Source organism: Dendrobates tinctorius, unplaced genomic scaffold, assembly GCF_039654945.1.
Source record: "Dendrobates tinctorius isolate UK_male_01 unplaced genomic scaffold, ASM3965494v1 ptg000014l, whole genome shotgun sequence".
NCBI classification, from domain to species: Eukaryota; Metazoa; Chordata; class Amphibia; order Anura; family Dendrobatidae; genus Dendrobates; species Dendrobates tinctorius.
The window spans coordinates 31,276,127-31,293,864 of NW_027361682.1; the positions used below are offsets into that span (position 1 = coordinate 31,276,127).

The window sequence follows — 17,738 nt, forward strand, 5'->3', positions numbered from 1 at the left end:
ATCCAAACCGACAGGCTCTGGTAGGCGAGTGGGTGGGAGACGGGAGACGAGGACCATCTGGATCGCTGACACGTACCCATGCTGGCGGCTGCCTGAGAAGGCTGTTGGTCCTGCATCGGAGATCTGTGAGGATACGGGGTGGCAGTACACGCCGTACTCACAGTCTCATAGTGGGACTACAGATGTGACTGTTCACTCTGTATCCCTCCGAAAGATCTGAAAAGAAAACGACGCACACTGAGGTAGATATGGGTCTATGAAAGACCAGTGTCCACCTCCTACTGACACTAAGCTAAACTGAAGAAATTAGTGCCGGTCGGTGGGGTGTATACTGCGGAGGAGGAGCTAACCTTTTTCTGTGCATAGTGTCAGCCTCCTAGTGGCAGCAGCATACACCCATGGTCTCTGTGTCCCCCAATAAGGCGAACGAGAAATGTATTTTTATTTTTGGAATTTCTCCTCTTTGGTGTGTAGATATTAGCAAGGATAGTTTAGGTTGGAATTTAATATAAGCCAAACTAGGCAGCAACAAAGATTTTTCACTCGGGGCATGTAGTTATTCCCGTTTGAGGTTGACGAATCAAAAGCTGGAAACGGGAAAAACAAAAAAAGAACACTCCCCAAAAGAGCTTAGTGAGACCAGTGAAGGGTGCAGGGATGTTTATTACATGTCTCACATGAGAGAAAGTCTGTTCTAAGCTGCTAAACTGTTGTGGGTGTTTTTGTTTTCCCCCTGTATGTTGCTTCCTGCTTATGATTGGTCAACAACAAACAGGGGCAGAAGTATATGCCACCAGAGACAAATCTCTGGTAACTATCCCTTAGTCTTATCAAATTATAACCTGAACTTTACAAGTCAATATCTCTGCAACAGAGAAGACAAATTATAAACTTAAAACTAAATTTTGCTCAGCTCTGCAGCCACTATTCCAAGATGTGGCCAGTTTAGCATGTTCAAACTGGTGAAGGATCCTCTTTAAGCTTGTGTAGATATAAACATAACTTCCAAGTGATAAGAGGACAAAACGTATTCGATGGAGAGTTTCCTAAAACTTTATACTGCTATATGTTTAAAGTTGTTTTTTTGTGTTTATGCAGTGTTAACCAATGGAGATTAAAATATCGCACCCATGCACAAGCATCTTCTAAAATGTTGGCCAAGAGTTTTAGCAGAAAATACAGCCCCCTTCTTTGACTATGTGTCCTCCGTGAAAGAGACAGAAGCTGGCTTAGCTAGAGAAAGAAGCAGTAAGCCAGCTGCCTGTACATACTTGCTTGGGTCGGTCACATTACATACTTGCTTGGGTCACATGCTGAAAAAGGAAGCACAGTCTAGCATGGATCCGGAAATAGAGTTCCTAAACTTTGACTGGCATGTATAACTGAAGATTGAGGCATCTGAGATAAAAGAACCATATTGGTAAATTGTGTAACTTTCTATTTAAAGAACACTTATAATTTTGTTAATCTGGACACTCCCTTTAAATGTGAAAGTATATGAAACATCATATGAAACTCATGTGGTAGATCAGGGCAAGTTACTGACACTTTCCTCTCTAGTACCCAAAAAAGAAATACGAGGCCACACTTCATTTATATAATATATATTTATAGAATATTTTCCTTTTTTTAATTCCATCGGACCATATTGACATTCCCAATACATTTTCTTTAACTTTTTTCTTCCTTAAAAAATGTCTTAAACAACACAAAAAAAATATTTCATACAATCTATATACATATTTCCAGGAATTTGGTGTTCTTTTAACAATAAAAGCATTTAAATGTGACTTTTTATTTTAGATATTTCTCATTGCCCCTTCCCCCCTTCAAGTCCCCAAGTGCTTTTATTCTCTGTAGCCCCTATTATAATTACAAATTATACAGAATTCCTAATATACCCAGCCTTGCCAAAGGACACAGTGCATAATTTATATTTCAGCGACAGCAAAATAAAAGGGGGAGTTTTTTATTTTTCTTTTCCATTCAGTTGAAATTTATGTTTTTAAAGTATTTTTTTTTGTAGTTTTCATTTTGTTAATAAAAACTTTCCAAAAGAAATTTAGTATTTACACAGTGAATAAATAGAATATTATTACACCTGATCCTGCCTTTCAGGAAGAAAAGCTGTTAAGAGGTACTGGGGAGAATATGGCTTGAAACTTGAGGCTGTTGACCATAAATTAGGAATAATACAAATAAAAAATACACAAAAAAAGAAAATTAAAAATTTTTTTTTACAAACTTACAAAAAAAAAGACTGATTGTAAAATGGATGGAGCAGTTTGGCTAGGAAATTTTTAGTTTGATACTTGCTTTTCGAAATTCTGAAGTAAAAATGATGATCGGGGTGATTGTTATTGGATTCACAGCAGTTTATATGCTCCACGCGTCTACGCTGTAGCAAATATTGGGGGGGGCGAGAGAACAGAGCGTTTTTTGGCTGGAACGGTTTCTGCTTAGCACCTTGCATTATAGGCTTTTCATAAATTTTCTGTAGTGTTTGAAGTGCTTCGTTGAGGTTTGAATAGACGTCTGATAGTGTAAAGCCTTAGAGGAACAGATATTTCTTGTGCAGGTATCAAATTAAAGAATTTCCTAGCATGGCCGTACAAAGCCCTTCTGCAATCAGTAGGTCTGTATTATATTATGATATCAGGTGTTACAGTGTGTTCACAAACTTCTTAAATGGGGTGGGGACCATCTATATCATGACCGATGCTTGACATCCAAAATTTTGAGCCAAAATTTGCTCAAGTTTGAAGCCCATGTGGACCAGGGTCTGGTCAAACTCAATTCACCAGGTTATAATGGTTGACCAATGATGTCATCAAAGTGGCATGGAACCACTTTGAATGAGACCTAAGAACTTTCATTGCCCTTCTAGGCTCTTAGAAGGTGGTCCATGACATTTGGCCTTTACACCACGTCTTCAAAGCATCCCAATATTTTGTGGAGTCTGTCCAGCAGTGAATGTGAGAATCAAGGTGCCGTAGTTTAAATGGAACAAAAACAAGACATAGAAAGAAAATAAAAAAAGGGAAGAGTAGCTCCAATTTTACCAGTCAGAGCTCTCCTTTAGTGTTGAATGCCCCAAGTGCCTTGGGCATCATCTGGGCATATTTTTATTTTTGAGAAATGTATCAACCAGGTCCTTTCTTTAGGAGAAAGATCTACTGATTTCAGAAGCAGTCAACTTACATGAGGCAGAGGTGCATCAGAGACTGTCGTCTCATATTAGTGTAACACAACAATGTGCTGGTGCACACTCTGCATGTTGATTTGGTGGCTAGGACTTGTGCGTATCAGTTTGCCATAACTACGTCTGATGTGTGAAATTTAGTGTACAGATTTCCAGACTTGTCCATGCTACCTGTTTTAATGTAAGAAGAAGTGCTGTATAGTTAAGTGGTACCCTCTTCCCCCAGTTAACTCCCATTGTGGCATATCAGCACAGCACTGGCACACCCTCTGCGGTCACCAGCCGCCCAGTTCCTGGGTCATAAGTTCCTGCCAGGTAGTAGAGGTTCTGCCGATCTTGGTAGCGCTTGCTGTGACTCATCTTGTCGTACTGCTGGCGGCTCACCACCTGGCACTTGTGTGAGATTGTCTGTACGTCATTCTCATCCTCATGGGATGACTGGTACAACGCGTTCTAGAAAGAGAAGGAAATTCACAATTAATGTCGTCAACATTATATCATAGAAGGCATTAACTTATCAACTATGGATACATGTCTATCACAAATTACCATGATGACCATTCCATAAAGGTCTCAACCTGTGGTTTTGCTAGAACCTAGAATCAGGGGACTTGTGCCTTAGGTCTCTTGGAACCAGTTATTAGCATATTCGATGATATATACATCTTTCCGTTCGATAAGTACCCCACGGTGCCTCAAGTATTTTAAGAGCCTACCAGAACGCCATCACGGTGTTGGTGTTGAAGACTTGTCTATATTCAATAGTGTAAACCTCTTGATGAAAGGTCCACCTGACCCCAAAACGCATTGGATAGCTAAATAAATGTGCCATTCTAAAAACCCAGACAAGTCTCCATTAGCAGGATGCTACAGTAAGCTTTTCCTGCTTCCCCTTCCTTCCATCTACCATACTGGTCTGCTGATGTTCCAGAACAGTTGATTATTACCACCTTCATGTTCATCAATAGCATTGAACCTAACTAGAACAACACGATTAGGTTAGCACCTGTACAATTCATGCTACTATGTCCTCTCATCGTCCAGACATATTCCCATATAGAGTAGGTTTATTTTTTTCCTAGTACTACACTTAATTTAAATTAAGGAATTTTTCAGCTAGACCTGCTAGCTGCGGGTCTAGCTCTTGTGAGACTTGAAGCTAGCCGCATGTCCAGCTTTTGAGACACTTGAGGCTAGCCAGAGGTCTTGCTCTTGTGACGCTTTGAGCTAGCCGCAGGTCTAGCTCTAGAGACACTTGGAGCTAGCCGCAGGTCAAGCTCTTGTGACTCTTGGGGAGTTTGCAGTGGGTCTAGCTTGTGGAACACCCAACAATGCGATTTTACTGAAGGAAATCTAGAGAAATGTAGCATTACATAGTGACCATTCAAAAGAATGACCATCCAAGTAATAAATCGATGCCTCAGGTTGACCAGATTGGGAGTTGCTCTTAAAGAGTGCCTTTGCATTATTGTTCAAAAGTATCTATGTGGCTTTTTAGTATCTATGGACAAGTTCTTCATAAGGTGAACAATTTTAGGCCAAAAATAAAACTTAGGACCATGTTATCCACTCAACCAACCGCTGTAAGTCACTCCTTAGTGTCTCACCTTTCCATCGCTGTGCCTTTTGCCCAGTTTAGTCTCTTCTGGATGGTAAAACCACTTGACTTTAACCACCATATTGCCACCCCATGACTCCCACATGCTTTCAATACGTCCTATATAGGGCAGATTTGGACGTCCAGCTGACAGGAAAACTGCGCATTCCCCAACGTGCAGAGTCTCCTTTCCCCGCACTATGGACTTGTAAAACAGTTTTCTGGCTTTCCCTTTCATTCCTCGCCTCTAGAGATAGGAAAAAAATATTATTTTAGCCGTCAGATCAGAGGACACGAGATCTCCAAAGTCCAAGTCAATATTTTTGTCCAGTTTAGTTTTCAATACTGAAGTGAGCACTGGTTAATGCCTAGAATCTACAGTGGTCTTCGACAGTGATGCAGCTTAGTGAAGACCTATGGTCTTGTGAAGAATATTAAGGAGGGGGGTACTTGGCTTAGGAACATTCAGAAACACTGTTTTAAAAGGTGCCCTTGCTCCAGAAATTATAATTCTTCTTTTCTGTCCTGTTTCTAGTTTTTGAGATGCTTGGAGCCAGCCACGGCTTTGGCTCTTGGGGCGCTTGGAGCCAGCCACGGCTTTGGCTCTTGGGGCGCTTGGAGCCAGTCACGGCTCTGGCTCCTGGGGCGCTTAGAACCAGTCAAGGCTCTAGCTCTTGGGGCACTTGGAGCCATCCACGGCTCTGGCTCTTGGGGTGCTTGGAGCCAGCCACGGCTCTAGTTCTTGGGGACCTTGGAGCCAGTCATGGCTCTGGCTCTTGGGGCGCTTGGGAGTCAGCCACGGCTCAGGCTCTTGGGGTGCTTGGAGCCAGCCACAGCTCTGGCTCTTGGAGCTGGCCACGGCTCTGACTTTTGGGACACTTGGAGCCGGCCACGGGTCATGTTCTCGGGACACGTGGAGCCGGTCACGGGTCATGCTCTCGAGATGCTTGGAGCTGGCCACGGGTCATGCTCTTAAAGGATTACCAGATGTGTCACCAATTCACAAGGATATACCAATCTGGAGGAATAATTGTTACTAAAAGACCACAGCTCTGAATAAATTTAGCTATTAGTTTAGCTCTTGTGATGCTTGGAGCTGGCCATGGCTCCTGCTTTTGTGACTCTTGGAGCCGGCCATGGGTTAAGCTGTTGGGATGCTTGGAGATAACCATGGGTCTGTAGGGAAGGTCCATAACCTGTCTGCAGCAGGAAAGTGAATGTAAGATGTAAATATATATGACGTGAACTGGTGTATATATGTAGAGAGACAGCTAGAGACAGTGAAAGATGGTAAAGTACTGGGTTTTGAACACTAGGGGGAGACCAAGAACAGCAGGAAAAGGAGACGGTGCAGCACTAAGGTTTGGCCACAAGATGGAGGCAGTGAGCAGAGAGAAAAGGTCTTAGCAGCTTAAGGCTAAAAAACCGCATAGTCATGGTGGGCGACGTTACAGGGGACTCGAGGGGGAATTCCCAGGGAGGGGAATAAAAACGGAGAGAGAGTTCCAGAAGGAAGCCAGGCCCAGGAGGAGGAGTTCAACAGAGGAGACTGAAGGAGGAAGAGACAGAGAGGAAGATCTCCGGGAGGGACTGGAAGGAGAAAAGGTCAAGGGGGTGGCCCTGACAGGAGAGCCGCAGGACAGAGGAATACCAGATGAACGGATTCTGACAGGCGAAGCGCTGTGCTGGTAGGCCTAGGGCGGCCACAGCGATAGAACCGCGAGGGACATCAATTTAGGAAAGAGAGGAAGGTGAAGGGTACCCAGGCCTGTGTGTATGGAAGCTGTCATGCTGCTGTGGTCGTCGGGAGGACGGCCAATAAAGAGGACCTGTTGAACATACACCGGTTTCTGTCACCAGTCTGTTCACGGCGAAAAAGGGACCACCCCCCAGTCGGCACACGTACCTACAGGTCTAGTTCTTGGGACGCTTGCAGATAGCCATGTGTCTAGCGCTTGGGATGCTTAGAGCTGGCCACAAGTCATGCTAGTAAAGGATTAGCAGTTGGGTCACAATTCACAATGATGTACCAATCTGGTGGACTACTTGCTACTAAAGGGCCATAAAAGCTAATTTTAAAATGAGTCTTACCTGGGTAGGCTCTCCAGACCATTTCCATAGTTGGCGTGCAGGCAGAAAGGCAGAAATCTTTGGCCGGTTTTCCACAGAGGGCAGGCGTTGCTGTCTAGGTAGGGGCTCTTTGGTTTTAGGGAAGTTTGAAGGGGTCCCTTTCCTCCTCTGTTTGGCTTTTTGTCCTGAGACAAAGCAGCCCTGGGAGCCTTGCTCACCATCTTCTGTGTGCTGTGCCAGCAAGGTAGGCACGGGGTGGGTGAGGCAGCTCTGCAGGAGCATTGTAGAGTCGGCTTCATCTGAACTCTCCGATGAATCCTCATTGTCTGTAGAGCAAACGCTGGAGCTGGACATGGAGCCAGAGCTAGAAGATGAAGAGGACCCAGAGGAAGAAGAAGAAACGGATAGTCCTGCAAGAAATCTCGATGGAACTCTTGCCCGCAAACCCCCCTGGTTCTCCTCCTCATCCTGGTCAGAGTATGAACAGTCACTGTCACAGTTCGCCCCATACTCTGTTTGCCCAGTATACTTTCCAAGAGCCAAGCCCATGGATAGTTGGTCATGAAGAGGTGGCTTCCTTTTCTTGTCCTTGGTCAGTCCTGATGCAGAACTGTAGCCCTGTCGAATATGAAGCCCAAAATCTTTATCATAGAGTAGGAGAGCTTTGCCATTTTTCGTTTTGGGGGACATTACACCCTCATGATCTAGTTTCACCAAAAATTCACTACCTGCCTTTCTTTTACCACCTTTCCCCTTGTCCTCCTCTTCTGGCCTCTCTCCTTTTTTTGTCCGTATAGGCTTTTGCCCAGTTGTAATCCCAGTGCTGGCACTACTCCCGAAAGGACTGTACGAGTTAGCCAAACTGCTGAAGGAATCTGCTCCGAACCCATTACCAAACACATGAGGCTGCTCTCTGCACTTCTGTTTCTTGCCATTACCCTGTGATTGAAAAGGGTCATGCAGCCCAGTGTTAGTCTTGTTGCTGGCTTTGCGCTTTCCTTGAGAAGGCCAGCTCATCAGGTCCACGCTCGTCGAGCGACTTAAAAAGTTGTTGGTGGCAGAAGGTAACGGAGTCTTTGCTCCTGAATTGAACACATCCATTTTATCTGTAAAATCAAAGTGTGAAAGGAGTCAGCTCCAAAAGTGTGTCACCACATTATTTTAGTCATACCTGTGATTTTCAATGTTAGCAAACGTTTCGCACTTTTGTCATGTGGGGTCTAAAAATGTCATTGATTTATCCTTGATGATGCAATGGAATTTCAAGCAAGAACTGGCTTTGTCGCAAATGCATATTCTAGGATATTATAAGATTTTCCTCCACAATTTAGAAAACCCAAACTTTCCATAGCCTGGTCCGATCACTGGCCAAAAGGTAACTTGGCAAAACTAAAGAAGGCGACTTGGCTCAACTGGACACAGTGGCGCAGGATGGGGGCGGACGATGGCCTTGAGTTTAAAATTCTAAGGTGAAACAAATTGTCTCCTTAAGGCCGGTTTCACATTAGCGCTTTTTAAGCGCACGCACGGCCGGGGGTAGCTCCGCCCCCGAGCCGGCTCTCTGCCCGGCGTGCCCGCCCCTTGCTTGTAGCGCCGCCTACTAGCGGACAGCGGCGCCTGCGATCGGCGCACCCTATCTTTAGCATAGGGTGCGCAGATCGTGCGCAGGCCGTGCGCTAGTTGCGCTTTGACCTGCGCTGCGCACTTTTGACGGTGCGCCGTGCGCGCCAAAATCAAACTTTTCGGATTTTGGCGCGCACGGCGCACCGTCAAAAGTGCGCAGCGCAGGTAAAAGCGCAACTAGCGCACGGCCTGCGCACGATCTGCGCACCCTATGCTAAAGATAGGGTGCGCCGATCGCAGGCGCCGCTGTCCGCTAGTAGGCGGCGCTACAAGCAAGGGGCGGGCACGCCGGGCAGAGAGCCGGCTCGGGGACGGAGCTACCCCCGGCCGTGCGTGCGCTTAAAAAGCGCTAATGTGAAACCGGCCTAAAGCAGGCAGTGGTTGCTTTTCTGTACTAGTCACTGGTGCAGGTTCCTATGCAGAGGGCAGCAATTGAGTTGAGTTTGTCATAGGCTGCCATTCTCTGCAAAAGCAGCAACCAAGATAAAAGCTGAGCAACTAATAAATGAAGGCCATATTGAATTGACTGCACTGACAAAAGAGGCAGATCTGCTGGGAGAGCTGTACAAAAAAATGTAATAAAAAAAATATATTTCTGAAAACATCTCACCACCCCCACCTCCTCATCAACAACAAAACGACATTATAATAAAATTTACATTTTTACCTCTATTTCTGACTAACTGAGATTAGGGATAAGGTTATGAATTTATGGGCTAGGACAATAAAATAGTTGCTTACAAAATAAAAAAAATAACGGTGTACATTGTAGGGGATGCAAAAACCTTCCTTTGCCACAGGCACACCCACACTGTGCCACTGACTTGATCCATCAAAACCACACAAAACAAAAGGTCTAACAGAAATTTTTCCCAAGGTTCTCCTTGGTGTCAGTGCTTATCCCATTTTCTTTTCTACTCACCTGTTTTCTCCTTGCTGATCACCTTCTTTCCATTATTTCTTGATGCCTCCGCTGACTCTCGGTTGTCTGAGGATTGGTTCTGAGAGGTTTCAGAAGTCGAGGTTGTATTACTGGCAAAGCGCTTTGTTCTTCGACTCTCTGCCGACAACAACAACGCAGGAGACGGTTCTGTACCTGCGAGGGGAAGAGCTATGCTATATCAGAAGGCCATTGTCAATCCCGTTATCGTCCATGACATCTGCAGACCCAAGACTGTATTGATCTTCTAAAGGGGTAGTCTTGTTTGTGATGGTGGCTAGTGCGAGTAATATAAAAAAAAAGTACTGAAAATTTATGACAGAATGTTTAGTCTTAGTATGGTAAAATGAGGGGTCTTCTTCAAGAAATGATCTTTGGGAGGAAATGAGCAAATACATTTGCAGGACCCTGATGGTCAAGTGGCCAGGAAAGTATTTCATGGAAAATGGATAGGAACCTTGGAGACCTTCTACCTGCAAGTATTCGCTGGAATGGCACATTGTGTATGCATTACACCACAATAATTTGGTCACACCAGAACGGCTAACCGTAAGAAGAGCCGGTGATGACTAAAAATAGGAGATTTTCATGGCTCCTGTCCAGGTTCCACAGAGTAGTGATTTAGCCATTGGACCAAGGATCTGTGAATTATTAGCTCATCTCTACTGTATACCTGTTATGTTTGTGAACTCACACTGGATGGTAAAATCAGGAGGCAGTAAGCGAATGTTGTTCAGGGTGATCCGTCCACGATCGCCATCATCAAACGCAACAGTCACTGAGTCTGACTCCCCTTCGTCACTTGAGGAACCTAGAAGAATAAATTAAAGATTCAAATTAGACCCAAGATTTTCTAACCATTTGACCAGCGCATAGTTTTGCAGCATAAATTACTCTCTATAGTGGTAATAACACGTCGTCACCTGAAAAATATAGTAGTAATGATGCTACTTTTGGCTCATGACCGATAGTCTAAGTGTTCTGAAATGGAATATAAGCGAACCCACAAAACCCAGGAATTCCAAATGCCTGAAATTATGAACGTCGAGGTATTATGGCTCCCCTACTGTGAAGTTAAAAAGGTATTAGAAGTCACCTGTACAATTTGCCTGCCCCCCTCATGTGTTAATATGGAGGCATAGCTACTTATTGAATGCTCATATCATGCATTAAACAGCTGGGGGTATATTATTCCAGTTACTGCCATTACCCTCATCCATGAATTTGGCACAATTACAGAGAGAATACTTTTACTCTTAGATATGAATTTATTTTAGCTTTCAAAATTTTTGAAAAATTGAAATTAAAAAATTAAATTAAAAAAAAGTAGATACATTAAAAGTCTGGGCTTAAAATCTTAAAATATGGGAAAGTGTCAAATTTGCAGAACACAGTTGCTTTTTTTTTTTTTACAGTACATTGTGAAAATTGAAGAAAAAAAAATGACTGACAGCATGAAACCGTGTTGCAACAAGTCTATAAAATATAGGTGCTCGCTGTTTCTCATTAAATCGAGAAATCAATTCAAAATTCTATAAGGATCATGTGACTGACCGGCCAGTGGCGCAGGTTGCTAGGCAACGTCCCCTCTGACAGCAAGTGTCAATTACTATATTGAGCGGGAATGGGTGCTTGAGATTGTACAGCGAGGAGACAACTGCAACATCTGAAGATAATGAATGTGCTAGAAAACAGGACGGCATGTTGTCCATGATGCATCATTTCTTATTTGGGAAGAAAAAAAAATATTTTTTTTGCAAATAAATTTACTGCTCGTATTATTCTCTCTCTGTTGTACCACCATAAATTTTACACCCCTGCCTGTATGGAAAGAGAAGGCCCAGGTGTTATAAATAGGTGGCCTGCAAATAATGGCTGATTAAAGAAAGCATCATTTTATGGAGTGCAGGGGAAATAATGACATACAGTAGGAAAATAGGATTACAGTACTTATTTAAATATGTGAACCAAAGTGGTAAAATCAGTTTGGAATTATTTTTTTTTTATAAATTACAAAAAAGAAAAATTATACTATATTCATATGGTACAAACACATGTATACAGCATGGCTCAAAATTAGATACAGGGGTGAATCAATTAAATTGATCACAATACATTGCAAATATACACACAGCAAAAGATATGTATATAAAAGATATGTATATAAATATATAAAAGATTATATATATATATATATATATATATCCATACACACACATATATATGTATACACACACAGTATATATGTATATTTTGTGAATAGCAATGGATATTGATGTGTGTGTATATATATATATATATATATATATATATATTTATACGCATGTATACATACATTTAGTAATATAATTAATTTATTAATTTGGGCAACGTCATACCTCTCACCACATTTCCTGGGTACAGGCAGCGTGACTTTTGACTCCAGTAGGCACAGACACGAGTCCCATGAGGAAGGGAACGTGTAGACTGAGGCTTCACATCCACAACCTGCAAGGATGCACAAGTTATTAGAATTGACAAGACAGAAACCATTATGAGAAAATATTACATAAACACACACACATTATGATTACTTAAAAAAATAATAATAATAAAAATAATAATAATAATAATAATAATAAAATGTTTGTATGATACTTTTTTTGCTAAATATTTATCACATTTTAATATATACACATTTCACTATTTCCCTTTGACCTACTCTACATTCTGCATAGAGGAAGTTCTAGAATTTCCTGTCACAGTAGACACACACTAGGAACTTACGGCTTCCTGTAGAAGTTGCTCTTGGGAGTAAATGCGAGGCCGATTTCCTCTCTCTCCCTCTATCACAACACTGTATCTGTAACAAATAAATTAAAAAAAATAATAGTATTATCATGAAGGATTCTCAAAAGCTTTGGTATACTATGTAAAAACCATTCTTAGTGACTGGTGTACAACAAGACAAGGACCAATATTTAGGTTGTGGTCACCTACATGTCAGGGGGCTGTAGACTGCGAATACTGGCCGCGTACAGTAAGTTGTCCTCCTTGGGTATAAGAACCTGTAACCCTTCTCTTAAGTCTGTCTTAGCGAGTGAGCAGATGTGAGCTGGAACAAGACAATTACACCACAAAATCACTACTCCTATTCCTTGCATAGGAATGATTATGAATAAAATGGAAATGGACCATAATATAGAACTTGCAATTGATCATCTCACCTTTGTTCTTGGCTGTCGAGCTGGTTTCTTCTTCCCCTTCTGAAAAACTGCTGTTATCATCAAACTGGAAGTCATCTTCTACTGCAAAACTTTGCAAGAGTCGACTGACTGCCCGACCTCTTTCCTGTGGGTGAAGGAAGGATTAATTTGTCAAAACCTGGGGTTGATCACTTTGAGATCAAGATAGAATTGGCTCTCAATGGTGGAACAAAGCATTGGAAAATTACCTATTTTTGATATCATAAGACTCTCAAAAAATACCCTTAAGACACAAGCATAGCGTCTTATTTAAAGGTTAAGTACCAACTGACCGACTGATGGACACCCATCGTTATTCTCTTGTTTTAAGACTTAATACCAAGATGTAGAGCTCTTCCTACATGCAAAAAAAGTCATACCTGTTTAGATTTCATTCTTCCCATATTCATCTCTTCTTTCATGAGGTTCTTGGGGGATCGAGAGGTCAGTGAGAGACTCAATATACCATTTTTTCTCTATAGGAATATAAAAAGAATATAGATTTAACAAGAGTGTAGATTTTTTTTTAAAGATGTGGTTAGATTACACATAATTCTTGGCAAACCTACTTGGATGTTTTTGATCTTTTTGTCTTTTTTGAGTCCCTGGTTAGTAGAACAAAACAGAGTCTTGCTGGGAGTCAGAGCCCGAGAGTCTGACTGTATTCTACGCCGCATATTTCCCTCTGGTTTCCCCTCGTGACTTAAAGACTTTTTCTTAAGAGGCTTATTAGGGTGGCTTCGAGATTCCAGCTTGGCAGAACGTTTGGGGATCTTGACTTCGCTCTCGGGGCTGGTAATACAGCATGAACCTGGAAATAGAGTAGAGTTACCATATAACAAATAGAACGTATATAATAAAGAATGAGGGGCTAAAGGAGGAGTTTAGGTTCCATGCTAAACATTAGCTATGGTTCCAAGTTCCTTACCTAGTAGTCCCTGTCTTTCAATTTTCTTTTTTGCTTTTTGCTTGGCTTCCATTTTTACCACCGCAGAAGCCGAAGGACCCACCAGGGAGGAATTACCAGGAGCATTAAGGGACAAACTTGCATCATGGTTGGACAGCCCAGGGAGATCCTGCTCTCCTTCATCACTATCAGAGTCTTCATCGTTGTCCTGATCTGTAGTAAAAGCACAAACATTTTTATAGACCGTTTAGATAGATCTACTGAAGCTCCTTAAAATAAAGAAGTGAAAACCAAAAAGTTTTAAGGGCTCACCAAAAAAGGTCTAAAAGGAGTCAACTAATCAAAAAAGGTAAAGAACTAAAAAATAAATAAATAAAAAAGTTCTAAGGAGGACTCACTACTACCTAACATCTGGCTGTACACCACATCTAAATAAAAAAAATCTCAATTGACAACCCCAGTTGGCTACTCTGTATGGAGGGTTTAACATAACTCTCCTCACCTGCTGCCCCAGCTCCCTCTGGCCTCTGTCTCTCCTGACCTTTCCTTTCACCTCCTTCTTTGACCTTTAAACATGACCCTTTGTGTGGAGGCATTTTCTTCTGCATTTTACTAGTTGGAAGAACTTCCTTACGGTGAAAAGGGCTTGTACCAGATGCTAAGGCTTTGCTCTTCATTTGCGAGACCTTCCGTACCAGTTTGGATGCCAGCTTGTTCTGAGGGCACACATTTTTGCAATGCATCTTGGCCTACAAAAGGGAACATTATGTAAGAATGCTAACCTGCGAAGGTCCTTTTTCTTTTTGCCAATTTTGATCTCTTATTTAGAACTTACAGTCTTCTGTGAGTGATCTTGATCACTGTAACACTCCTCTGATATTTTACTTTTCTTTTTCTTGGGCTCCCCATCATTTCGAAGCTCTGCACATAGGAGACTTAAACTTCTGCTCAAAGGCCTGGAAAAAGAAAAAAGAAAACTCCATATTTAGAATTCATCTACCGCACCATCTACAGTAAGGTTTCTATCGATGCCAAGAAATGTCAAAAACAATTCATCCAGCCATGAAATTTCTTTTAAATCCACCAAGCAAACTTTAAAGGCATGTATAATGAGGAGGCCAGAAATTATCTGAAGAAGTCAAGGAAGCCATCATCTGTTCCATCGTGGGTATATATAGGGTGCTCTTCTGTCTACCTTAGCATTTTTGCAAGAACATATGTAGTGTATGCCAGGAATGTCCTCTAGACTGACGTATGCATAAGTGGGTACATGATCGTAGACTGCTTTTCCTTCCGGGCACAGTAGGGATTAAATGAATGGCCTATCTGAAACTTGTCACTTCCCAACACACTTCAGCACAGCACAGAGATGTGTCTGCAGCCAGGAAGAGCGAGGTTCCCCCTGCCCGCTTTTAACCTCACCTCCATGTGCCAAATTCCATGTAACTGCAAACGGGGAGGGAGACTGGGAATTCCCCATTGCAAAGCACTCAGCACACATCTCCGTCTAATTTATTCCAACCAATTCATGCTCTCCAGACCCTACTGTAAACACACTACAGTGGACGCGATTGTCACTTCCTATGAAACATTGCTGGCTCTAAATATTGTAAGCGGGTTGTAGGTTAGACCGATTAAAAGCACCGGTAGTCACCACATCGAAGTACAATAATAGAGTCTAAGCTACTCCATAGGCTAATCCCATGAAATAAAGGCAGAACGATTTTTGGAGGCTTTTTAGTGTGTCCACTAGGTTTGCTGGAGCTCATGTACAGTTGTGGCCAAAAGTATTGACACCCCTGCAATTCTGTCAGATAATACTCAGTTTCTTCCTGAAAATGATTGCAAACACAAATTGCTTGGTATTATTGTCTTCATTTAATTTGTCTTAAATGAAAAAACACAAAAAGAATTGTCCTAAAGCCAAATTGGATATAATTCCACACCAAACATAAAAAAGGTGGACAAAAGTATTGGCACTGTTCAAAAAATCATGTGATGCTTCTCTAATTTGTGTAATTAACAGCACCTGTAACTTACCTGTGGCACCTAACAGGTGTTGGCAATAACTAAATCACACTTGCAGCCAGTTGACATGGATTAAAGTTGACTCAACCTCTGTCCTGTGTCCTTGTGTGTACCACATTGAGCATGGAGAAAAGAAAGAAGACCAAAGAACTGTCTGAGGACTTGAGAAACCAAATTGTGAGGAAGCATGAGCAATCTCAAGGCTACAAGTCCATCTCCAAAGACCTGAATGTTCCTGTGTCTACCGTGCGCAGTGTCATCAAGAAGTTTAAAGCCCATGGCACTGTGGCTAATCTCCCTAGATGTGGATGGTAAAGAAAAATTGACAAGAGATTTCAACGCAAGATTGTGCGGATGTTGGATAAAGAGCCTTGACTAACATCCAAACAAGTTCAAGCTGCCCTGCAGTCCGAGGGTACAACAGTGTCAACCCGTACTATCCGTCGGCGTCTGAATGAAAAGGGACTGTATGGTAGGAGACCCAGGAAGACCCCACTTCTTACCCCGAGACATAAAAAAGCCAGGCTGGAGTTTGCCAAAGCTTACCTGAAAAAGCCTAAAACGTTTTGGAAGAATGTTCTCTGGTCAGATGAGACAAAAGTAGAGCTTTTTGGGCAAAGGCATCAACATAGAGTTTACAGGAAAAAAAAAGAGGCATTCAAAGGAAAAAACACGGTCCCTACAGTCAAACATGGTGGAGGTTCCCTGATGTTTTGGGGTTGCTTTGCTGCCTCTGGCACTGGACTGCTTGACCTTGTGCATGACATTATGAAGTCAGAAGAGTACCAACAAATTTTGCAGCATAATGTAGGGCCCAGTGTGAGAAAGCTGGGTCTCCTTCAGAGGTCATGGGCCTTCCAACAGGACAATGACCCAAAACACACTTCAAAAAGCACTAGAAAATGGTTTGAGAGAAAGCACTGGAGACTTCTAAGGTGGCCATCAATGAGTCCTGACCTGAATCCCATAGAACACCTGTGGAGAGATCTAAAAATGGCAGTTTGGAGATGGCACCCTTCAAATATCAGGGACCTGGAGCAGTTTGCCAAAGAAGAATGGTCTAAAATTCCAGCAGAGCATTGTAAGAAACTCATTGATGGTTACCGGAAGCGGTTGGTCGCAGTTATTTTGGCTAAAGGTGCCAATACTTTTGTCTGGCCCATTTTTGGAGTTTTGTGTGAAATGATCAATGTTTTGCTTTTTGCTTCATTCTCTTTTGTGTTTTTTCATTTAAGACAAATTAAATGAAGATAATAATACCAAAGAATTTGTGTTTGCAATCATTTTCAGGAAGAAACTGAGTATTATCTGACAGAATTGTAGGGGTGTCAATACTTTTGGCCACAACTGTATGTTGGAATTGATTCCAGTGGAGAAACATCTCTGAAGTTGCATTTACATCGTCCAATAACCCATCAGATTCTTACAATAACAACGATCATACAGGATAATTGTGTAAAGTGACTGGGTTGAGCAACTGAACGAGGTGTTCAAAAATGCTCTGTCATCTCGCATGAAATTGTTTAGGTAAGCAAAAAGACTTACTGACCAACTTTAACATTTTTTTTCCTTCGTTCATTCAATTACAATTTTTGTAGTTTCAATGGAAATTTGTGCCCAATGTTTTATGAATTCATGCATTTGTAATAAATAGCATCACCATTGGGATGTTAATGTTCAACACAACTACACTTCAGATTATCCATGTGAAAACGGTGAACGATGTTCGATGTTATGACATTTCGCTCACAATTCTTGTCATGTATAAATACTTGTCTGACATCGGTTGCCAGTTGTAAGTTATGATCACATCATTCATTGTTTAAACGATTATCTGACCCTCAGAGTGGTTGCACAATTATTCCAACCACTTCTTGATTCTCACTTGTTTGACTCTCTGATATTTCTAGTGTGCAACACAAAAAAGTGCACAAGAATGCCATCGCAAGTCCTCTCAAAGACAAAAAATTCCATCCCTCTAGACCATAAAGGCCACAGCATGGGTTACAACTGCCAAAGCTTAGTGAGAGCTTATCATACTATTGGCTTCCACCTGCTTGGTTGTTACCCCAATGTACAAACTGTTTGTGGACCTCCATGGGCAAACTTGTGATGTTTCTCATCTTAGTCATGGGCCACCACCAAGC

The 17,738-nt window shown here is 42.1% G+C and overlaps 1 protein-coding gene across 9 annotated transcripts in view; it reads right to left on the reverse strand.

The window, feature by feature from the left end:
* Positions 1-1,588: 1,588 nt before the first annotated feature.
* Positions 1,589-17,738, reverse strand: part of BAHCC1 (BAH domain and coiled-coil containing 1) — a 125,184-nt gene continuing 109,034 nt past the window's right edge. For 6 of the 9 annotated variants that reach the window (XM_073560592.1, XM_073560597.1, XM_073560591.1 and 3 more), the window contains 14 exons: positions 14,399-14,519; positions 14,066-14,312; positions 13,585-13,776; positions 13,226-13,467; positions 13,037-13,132; positions 12,639-12,762; positions 12,412-12,526; positions 12,199-12,274; positions 11,811-11,919; positions 10,106-10,243; positions 9,415-9,588; positions 6,891-7,975; positions 4,810-5,046; positions 1,589-3,655 (listed from right to left, as the gene is read on the reverse strand). In XM_073560592.1, coding sequence (XP_073416693.1) covers positions 3,449-3,655; positions 4,810-5,046; positions 6,891-7,975; positions 9,415-9,588; positions 10,106-10,243; positions 11,811-11,919; positions 12,199-12,274; positions 12,412-12,526; positions 12,639-12,762; positions 13,037-13,132; positions 13,226-13,467; positions 13,585-13,776; positions 14,066-14,312; positions 14,399-14,519 — 3,163 coding nt within the window. In that variant the 3' untranslated portion in view covers positions 1,589-3,448. The remainder of the gene's footprint in view (positions 3,656-4,809; positions 5,047-6,890; positions 7,976-9,414; positions 9,589-10,105; positions 10,244-11,810; positions 11,920-12,198; positions 12,275-12,411; positions 12,527-12,638; positions 12,763-13,036; positions 13,133-13,225; positions 13,468-13,584; positions 13,777-14,065; positions 14,313-14,398; positions 14,520-17,738) is intronic. The other 3 variants (XM_073560596.1, XM_073560594.1, XM_073560593.1) reach the window with 3 other exon arrangements.